Genomic DNA, 10,311 nt, shown 5'->3' on the forward strand with positions numbered 1-10,311 from the left:
TTAGAGAGATGATGTAAATTAGTATAGATTAGTATATTACACTGACATGTAGAACCATGTATTAGAGAGATGATGTAAATTAGTATAGATTAGTATATTACACTGACATGTAGAACCATGTATTAGAGAGATGATGTAAATTAGTGTAGATTAGTATATTACACTGACATGTAGAACCATGTATTAGAGAGATGATGTAAATTAGTATAGATTAGTATATTACACTGACATGTAGAACCATGTATTACAGAGATGATATCAATGACTTTCACTGTAGATATATCAACACCCCATGTACTCACATCTGACAGTGAGAGTCTCTTCTGGAGAGAGGATTCTCTCAAAGCCTTCTACAGCACAGGAGTAGTTCCCTGTATCCTCACTGCTGACTGGGTCTAGGATCAGACTGTTATAACTGGTGATTGGTTTGGTCAGACGTTGTCTGTTCTTGTACCAGATGTAGGTGGGGTTGAGACTGACTGTACATTTGGTTCTACATCTCAGTGTGACTCTCTCCCCCTCAGACACAGACGTAGGATCCATCTCCAACAGGATATCTAAGAGGAAACATCAGTCATATTTGACTCCAGACAGGCTTGTCATGTGATTAGACTTGTCCTATTACAGTACTAACTATAGGAGTATTACCTGTGACAGTCAACATCACACCAGGAAGACCAGAAAATCTCCCCTCATGTGTTGTTAGTAATCTGAATTTGTATTCAGCCGAGTCCTTCTCTGTCAGGTCTGTTATTGTCATGGTGTGGTGGTTCTCTGTGTTCCTATTGTACTCCACATGACCTGCATACTCTGGATATGAACTGAAATCCACAGGGTGTTTCTGTGTAAACCAGAATGAACCTTGTTCTATATAACTAGTGGGATGAGTGTAAGAGCAGGATATGTTCACTGTGGAGCCCGTCAAGACACAGATTCTCCTCTTGGTGTAAGTCACCCTCCAGCAGTTGTCACCCTGAGCACCTGAAAATACATGAAATAGTTTTTTTCACACATACCTTGAAGTTAGAAAATTGCCTTACTTTGTTAAACAGAAAGGTTAGCTACAAATTATCCCAATAGAATCCAGACTCACACACTGCAGGAGAGTGGAGTTCCTCATGGCCTTTAACAGCACAGGAGTAACTCTTTGTTTCAGAACTCCAGACAGAGTATTGTTGGGAAGTGGGCCAAGCAAGAGACTGTCCATTCCTGTACCAGATGTAGGTGGGGTTAACTGTCAGAGAACAGGTGGTGCTACAGGTCAGTGTCCTCTTCCCTGCCTCTGTGTCAGGACTCACCTTCACCTGCAGGTCTGAATGAGAGCATATAAAAACACACTTTCTGGTTTCCTTCTGTAGTTGACAATATTACTCAACATGACTTAAAGATAACCCAGTCTAACCTGTGGGATATATGGTAGTGCAAGGCAGGTCCACTGATGGTATCAAGGAACAGATAATTCTACTGGTGTAGGTCACACTCAAGCAGCTAAGAGAAGAAGTATCTGGAACAAATGATGAAGCACATGATGATGGTGATGGTGATGATGGTGATGATGTTGATGGTGGTGATGATAATGATGATGGTGATGATGATGGTGATGATGATGGTGAAGATGGTGATGATGATGGTGAAGATGGTGATGATGATGGTGATGATGGTGGTGATGATGATGGTGATGATGATGATGATGGTGATGATGATGGTGATGATGATGATAATGTTGATGGTGAAGATGGTGATGATGATGATAATGTTGATGGTGATGATGATGATGATGATGATGATGATGATGATGGTGATGATAATGGTGATGATGGTGAAGATGGTGATGATGATGATGGTGAAGGTGATGATGATGATGGTGATGATGGTGAGAATGATGGTGATGATGGTGAGGATGGTGGTGATGATGGTGGTGAAGATGGTGATGATGATGATAATGTTGATGATGATGATGGTGATGATGATGGTGATGATGGTGATGATGGTGATGATGGTGAAGATGGTGATGATGATGAAGATGGTGATGATGATGGTGAAGATGTTGATGATGGTGATGATGATGGTGATGATGGTAGTGATGGTGATGGTGATGATGGTGATGATGATGATGGTAATGTTGATGGTGATGATGGGGATGATGGTGATGATGATGATAATGTTGATGGTGATGATGGGGATGATGATGGTGATGATGGTGATGGTGATGATGGTGATAATGATGGTGATGATGGTGATGATGATGATAATGATGGTGATGATGATGGTGAAGATGGTGACGATGATGGTGAAGATGGTGATGATGATGATAATGTTGATGGTGATGATGATGGTGAAGATGGTGATGATATTAGCTTATTTGTATGATTCTTAGCTAATCTTCAGTACTAACATGTTATATGGTAATGAGCTATAGTTACTTAGAAATCAGTAATCTGAATTGACTGAAAATATCAAGTCTGTTTACAATAAGAGAGGAAAACTCTGGAGGTAAATCACAACACTCACCCACTGTGACTTTGGAAGAGCTGAGTTTCTCATGGCCTCTTAAGGTACAGGAGTAGCTGTCAGAACCTCCTCTACTGACTGAGTATTGATACTGGGGAGAGGAGTCAGAAAATAGGTATTCTCCATTCTTGTACCAGATGTAGGTGGGGTTGGGGATTTCAGTCAGAGTACAGGTGGTGCTACAGGTCAGTTTCACCCATGATCCTTCTGTCACTGTGTCAGGAATCACCTTCACCTGCAGGTCTGAATGAAGAGAGAATAACAACATAAAAGAACAACCCTCATTATTTCCACCTACTACTACTAGAGATAAAGTAGTTACAGCATGTCATAATGTTATGTAAGTGTAGTATTACCAGCATATCATAATGTTATGTAAGTATAGTATTACCAGTATATCATAATGTTCTGTAAGTGTAGTATTACCAGTATATCATAATGTTCTGTAAGTGTAGTATTACCAGTATATCATAATGTTATGTAAGTGTAGTATTACCAGTATATCATAATGTTCTGTAAGTGTAGTATTACCAGTATATCATAATGTTCTGTAAGTGTAGTATTACCAGTATATCATAATGTTCTGTAAGTGTAGTATTACCTGTATATCATAATGTTCTGTAAGTGTAGTATTACCAGTATATCATAATGTTCTGTAAGTGTAGTATTACCAGTATATCATAATGTTCTGTAAGTGTAGTATTACCAGTATATCATAATGTTCTGTAAGTGTAGTATTACCAGTATATCATAATGTTCTGTAAGTGTAGTATTACCAGTATATCATAATGTTATGTAAGTGCAGTATTACCAGTATATCATAATGTTCTGTAAGTGTAGTATTACCAGTATATCATAATGTTCTGTAAGTGTAGTATTACCAGTATATCATAATGTTCTGTAAGTGTAGTATTACCAGTATATCATAATGTTCTGTAAGTGTAGTATTACCAGTATATCATAATGTTATGTAAGTGCAGTATTACCAGTATATCATAATGTTCTGTAAGTGTGGTATTACCAGTATATCATAATGTTCTGTAAGTGTAGTATTACCAGTATATCATAATGTTCTGTAAGTGTAGTATTACCAGTATATCATAATGTTCTGTAAGTGTAGTATTACCAGTATATCATAATGTTCTGTAAGTGTAGTATTACCAGTATATCATAATGTTCTGTAAGTGTAGTATTACCAGTATATCATAATGTTATGTAAGTGTAGTATTACCAGTATATCATAATGTTCTGTAAGTGTAGTATTACCAGTATATCATAATGTTCTGTAAGTGCGGTATTACCAGTATATCATAATGTTCTGTAAGTGTAGTATTACCAGTATATCATAATGTTCTGTAAGTGTGGTATTACCAGTATATCATAATGTTCTGTAAGTGTAGTATTACCAGTATATCATGATGTTCTGTAAGTGTAATATTACCAGTATATCATAATGTTCTGTAAGTGTAGTATTACCAGTATATCATAGTGTTCTGTAAGGGTAGTATTACAAGTATATCCTAATGTTCTGTAAGTGTAGTATTACCTGTATATCATAATGTTCTGTAAGTGTAGTATTACCAGTATATCATCATGTTCTGTAAGTGTAGTATTATCAGTATATCATAATGTTCTGTAAGTGTAGTATTACCAGTATATCATAATGTTCTGTAAGGGTAGTATTACCTGTATATCATCATGTTCTGCAAGTGTAGTATTACCAGTATATCATAATGTTCTGTAAGTATAGTATTACCAGAACATCATAATGTTCTGTAAGTGTAGTATTACCAGTATATCAAAATGTTATGTACGTGTAGTATTACCAGTATATCAAAATGTTATGTACGTGTAGTATTACCTGTATATCATAATGTTCTGTAAGTGTAGTATTACCAGTATATCAAAATGTTATGTACGTGTAGTATTACCTGTATATCAAAATGTTATGTACGTGTAGTATTACCTGTATATCAAAATGTTCTGTAAGTGTAGTATTACCAGTATATCAAAATGTTATGTACGTGTAGTATTACCAGTATATCAAAATGTTATGTACGTGTAGTATTACCAGTATATCATAATGTTATGTAAGTGTAGTATTACCTGTGACAGTCAGAGTTGTTCCTGGGAAACTATGACCCCATTCAAAGTTGTCTGTTTTAAAAGTGAAGCGATACTCAGCTGAGTCCTCCTCTCTCAGGTCTGTGATTCTCAGGATGGAGGGACCTCTGTATGTTCCAGTGTACTCCACACGACCTGTATACCCTGGGTCTCTGGTTAGGTCTTCAGGGGTCGACTTATCACTTCTAAACCAGAATGTTGATGTGATGGAATAATAACCAACATAAGTACAGGATATGTCCACTGTTGACCCCTTCAAGACACAGATTCTCCTCTTGGTGTAAGTCACTCTGCTGCAGCTCTGACCCTGAACACCTGAAACACAGTGACATAACAAGAGGACAACTGGATTGTATTCTCAATTCTTTCTAGAAATGCTAAAAGTTCTCAAGTTCTCATAGAGAAACCAACACACACAGAGGTTGTACGGTACTGTTAATTAAAGAAACACTCACACACTGCAGGAGAGCGGAGATCCTCATGACCTTTTACAGCACAGGAGTAACTGTCCTCATAGTTACTGGAGACTGGGTCTATGTACTGGGGGGAGGTGCTCTCATCTAGATGTTGTCCGTTCTTGTACCAGATGTAGGTGGGGTTACCAGTCAGAGTACAGGTGGTGCTACAGGTCAGTGTGTTGTAATACATCCTCTCCACCTTTAGATCTGAAGGGAGAGGTTATGAAACAATAATGGAGGAAGTCTGTCAGTCACCACCATTTCACTGTTCTCATAGAACATGTAATAAATAACTTGAGTTGTACTATACTATTTATAAAGTACCTGTGAGACTGAGAATGAATCCGTATGAGCCATATGTCCATTCTGAATACTGGGTTGTTTTATATCTGAAGTAATATGTTGCTATGTCACTCTGTCTCAGGTCTGTGATTCTCAGGATGCAGTCTTTCTCTGTAGTTCCACGGTACTCCACACGACCTTTATAATTAGGGTCCCATCTCAGATCATAAGGCTCATGATTCAACCGTTTGTTATACCAGACTATGACTTTGGTCCAAATGGGATTTGTTACAGGACAGCGCAAGTCCACTGATGACCCCTTTAAGGCACAGACACTCCTCACAGTATTTTGTCCCAGAACACCTGAAAAACAATGAAACACCTGAAACACCTGAACACAGTGACATGTCACAGGACTCAACCATAAAAGAACATGTGTAGCATACTGTAGGACCCATCTACTCTAATGTACATTCCCTTATATCATTCTAGTATTCATTTCAATATACATCATGGAAGTAAACAGTACTGGTTGCCAGGGTTGGGGTCAATCCCATTTAAATTCCAGTCAATTCAGAAAGTAAAACAAATTCCAATTCCACATTTTCTAAATGTTCCTAATTGAAAAGCATTGAAAATAATTGGAATTGGAATTTGAGTCTATTTCCTGAATTGAGTGGAATTGACTCCAACCCTGCTGGTGTTTGACAACATTCTTATTCTGCTGCTGCTGCTGATGTGCAGAAGTGTGAATGGAAACCAGAGATAAGCATCACTCAATGAGGTGTGAAATATAACTATTCAAGTGAAGTGGAGACTCCTAACAGAACACACCAGAATAACATTACAATTGTTATGCTTTTAGAAATGTCTTTAGATTGATATACAGAGCAACTAAAACATTATGAATAAGACCATACCTGCTACAGACCAGAGAAAGAACACCAACACACTTCCTGTTGTTCTCAAGGCCATTGTTGCATCTCCCACCCTGCAGTCTTAGAAACATAAACAACAACTCACTCTATAGCTGGTGAATAACTCCACCTGATACATTGAAGTAGAAACTGTAAATGGGGTACAGGGCCTCATTACTGAAAATGAACCAGGCTCATATTGTGTTGTGTTGTATTGTGCTATTGTCACGATTCCCACCGACGGTGGCGTCCCCTCCTGCTCGGGTGGCGCTCGGCGGTCGTCGTCACCGGCCTATTAGCTGCCACTGATTCCCTTTTTTGGTTTTCCCTTCCTTTTGGTTTCGTGCACCTGTGTTTAGTTTGGTTAATTCGCGGGGCTATTTATGTTAGCTGGTCCGCTTCCGTGTTGTGCGGGATGTTCGTGTCGGCGCTATTTTACGCCGTGTGTATTTTCTCCCCTGTGTGTGGGAGTATTTTGTTTAATGAGTGAGTGTACATTAAATACGCCACTACCCTGTGCTCGCTGCTTCCTGTGCCTCATTCCTTCACCACGACTGCCAATCCGTTACAGCTATATAGTTGTCTATGTGAATACTGTCTGTCTGTAAGTCTATTGCACTATGTATGTATTGTGTGATGTGTTGCATGTCTCTCTACGTCTGTCTGTTTAAGATGACATGATGCAAAAACAATTTCCTAATGTATACAATAGTCATCATCATCAACAACAACAACAATCACTTATTGAAAAGATCTGTAGTACTGTAAACACATATTTATACATTGATTGTTCTGAAGCTGTTTTATTCTCAGAACCCCAAATATAGGAGGATAAATGTTCAATCCTCTACGGTCCGTCAAGCTGTACAGCAGCCTAAAGACTGACCACCAGGTTCAATGATAACTCCTATCCCCAAGCTGTGAGGCTAAACAGCAATGACTTACACACACACACACCACACACACACACACACACACACACACACACACACACACACACACACACACACACACACACACACACACACACACACACACACACACACACACACACACACACACACACACACACACACACACACACAGAGGCTGCCCAAGCTCCATGAGGGGCTGGTATTTAAGCAGCTTCTCTGTAAAGACCTGCTCCATGTAGCCTTTAAATGAGCAGCCCACTTCCAAAATGAGCACCCCTCCCCCCAACAACAACAATATATGCCGTATTTGGCTCACAGAAAAACACATCATCATCAACATCAAACCAGCTTCCCCTTACACAAGAACGTTTATGCATGTGTGCTGTTGGTGAGACTACTTGTCTCACCTCGCTGGCTAACATGTCAAAAAGGTGGTCATGTCTAGCAATGTACAAATCCCCCGCACACACACACACACACACACACACACACACACCGCACATGCACACTGCACTGTTCCAATGTTTGTTTGCATGACTTTTTTACCCTGGTTAATCATCTCATCCCTATGTAGATCAACACTCCTACACTGAGACACTTTATGAATACTGACCCTGATGTAACAACCAAAACACAGCTCAAAACATAACAAGAAGTAAAATGATACATTACCCTCAAGTATATGAATTATGACTAATAACAAGTAACTAAAAACTATATTTCAAGACATTGTCAAGAGTACTTACAGACTGAAGGGGAGAGGTCTTGTACAGTGAGTCAACTGACTGGTAGTGAGTGGGAACTGCTAGTAAGTGTCAGTTCTGTGGTTGATACATATTTAAAGTAGTCAGGACACGAGTAGATGATTGGATAAAGTAATCCTTCTAACCCCCCCCCAGCCCAAAAAAGATATAGATGTACTATTGTAAAGTGGTTGTTCCACTGGATATCATAAGGTGAATGCACCAATTTGTAAGTCGCTCTGGATAAGAGCGTCTGCTAAATGACGTAAATGTTTAAAAAATGAAAACATAGAACTGTCATCTCCTTCCTCTTTAAGACATTAACATGCATGACGATCAGAACAACATGTCAGAAAAGGGAGGTTACTGTATTAGAGTGGGCCCTACATTTCTATAATGGACAAAATGTCCCCCATATCCACTTTTATTGAAATACAGAACCATGTTAACAATATGTTGACTATTCTATATGGAATGTTTATAATATCTTAGAATGTGTTGCCTTGTCCCTCTGAGTTCTACATGGAACAGGTCAAAGTGTCATTTACATTTGGTCAGTTCCATGATGTCATTCATTCTATTCTACAAACACATTCAATTTACACTCCTCATCAGCTGCATCAAAGTGGTACTGAAGGTTCCAGTGTTCTAGACCGGAGCTCTCCCTACTGGCATCTCAACATTACTGCACCATCCTAATAATAATGTCCTCAATAATATTGGGCTAATAACAACATTACAAACTGACAATACATCAGATAGAATGGTGAAACACAACACTGGCTACTACTTGACAAAGTCACATTTAATCACACAAACACTGATGTCTGTAGTATTACAACATGCCACTATCATATTATGTTACACTGTTGACCCTTGTGTACAGTTCTGGTAGTAGCATTAGTTAGCAGAGGAATCAGTATCATCATCACCATAGCCTGCTGTATTGACTGCTGCTGTGTATATACTGTATAGTCTAATGTAGCCTGTTATCCATATATAGTCTAATGTAGCCTGTTATCTATATATAGTCTAATGTAGCCTGTTATCCATATATAGTCTAATGTAGCCTGTTATCCATATATAGTCTAATGTAGCCTGTTATCCATATATAGTTTAATGTAGCCTGTTATCAATATATAGTCTAATGTAGCCTGTTATCTATATATAGTCTAATGTAGCCTGTTATCCATATATAGTCTAATGTAGCCTGTTATCTATATATAGTCGAATGTAACCTGTTATCCATATATAGTCTAATGTAGTCTGTTATCCATATATAGTTGAATGTAACCTGTTATCCATATATAGTCTAATGTAGCCTGTTATCCATATATAGTCTAATGTAGCCTGTTATCCATATATAGTCTAATGTAGCCTGTTATCCATATATAGACTAATGTAGCCTGTTGTCCATATATAGTCTAATGTAACCTGTTATCCATATATAGTCTAATGTAACCTGTTATCCATATATAGTTTAATGTAACCTGTTATCCATACATAGTCTAATGTAGCCTGTTATCTATACATATTCTAATGTAGCCTGTTATCCATATATAGTTTAATGTTGTGGCGAATTCCTACACAGAGCCTTCACCGTGCGCTGCCACTTTAAGAGCACATTGGCAGTCAGGAAGGAGGAAATAAAGTTATTCCTGCTCTCTGTGTGGAGCTGTCAGTTGGTGCACAGTGTGTGCTGCTCTGTAGAAGTCTTGTTTATTTTCAGCGTGCTTAGTTGTAAAGTGTTAAGTTGATCGCGGGTGTTACATCTCTAGGTCGTGGTTTTAAAATACTTGTTTTTCCAGACGTTGAAGTTAGGTTCACTTTAGGTTCTGAATGAAAGATGAAAAGACATGATTTATAGACGTCTTTGTTTGGGCCAAATGAAAGCTGGTCCAGACCAGGCAAAATCTCAACCAAACACAGACGTATATGATTGGTTCAGATTTGGTCCGGACCAGACCAAAAACCAACGTCCGTGAATGTGGAAATCAGGGCCGGTCCGGAATGCACCAAAAAAACATCCAGTCCAGACAGGACCAAAAAAAGACATCCAAAAGGTGTCAGTGTTGGACGGTGCTTACTGAGGTATAGCCTACAGTGTTGTCTGAAATAGAATTTTAGGAATGCCCATCTATGTTGTAGGTCTACCATTTGTAAAACACCAAAAAAGACTGCCAGTTCGGACATGACCAAAGATGTCCAAAAGATGCCGGGCACAATTGAATTTTATGAATGCCCATCCATTTGGTATGTCCACCGTTTATAAAACAGGCCGTTGCATCAAGTTAATTAGTCCTGATTCCTGTGACTAATCAATTTGGCTAATTAAGCTCTGAAAATCAGCTACCCAACTTTA

General features: G+C 38.6%; 1 protein-coding gene across 1 annotated transcript in view; it reads right to left on the minus strand.

The window, feature by feature from the left end:
• LOC106597542 (uncharacterized) overlaps positions 1 to 6,392 on the minus strand; it is a 6,998-nt gene extending 606 nt beyond the window's left edge. The window contains exons 1-9 of the mRNA XM_082958439.1: positions 6,296 to 6,392; positions 5,418 to 5,738; positions 5,091 to 5,300; positions 4,618 to 4,950; positions 2,512 to 2,754; positions 1,403 to 1,504; positions 1,094 to 1,312; positions 649 to 981; positions 303 to 557 (exon numbers count right to left, since the gene is read on the minus strand). Coding sequence (XP_082814565.1) covers positions 303 to 557; positions 649 to 981; positions 1,094 to 1,312; positions 1,403 to 1,504; positions 2,512 to 2,754; positions 4,618 to 4,950; positions 5,091 to 5,300; positions 5,418 to 5,738; positions 6,296 to 6,350 — 2,071 coding nt within the window. The 5' untranslated portion in view covers positions 6,351 to 6,392. The remainder of the gene's footprint in view (positions 1 to 302; positions 558 to 648; positions 982 to 1,093; positions 1,313 to 1,402; positions 1,505 to 2,511; positions 2,755 to 4,617; positions 4,951 to 5,090; positions 5,301 to 5,417; positions 5,739 to 6,295) is intronic.
• Positions 6,393 to 10,311: the final 3,919 nt, after the last annotated feature.

Source organism: Salmo salar, chromosome 12, assembly GCF_965601325.2.
Source record: "Salmo salar chromosome 12, fSalSal1, whole genome shotgun sequence".
NCBI classification, from domain to species: Eukaryota; Metazoa; Chordata; class Actinopteri; order Salmoniformes; family Salmonidae; genus Salmo; species Salmo salar.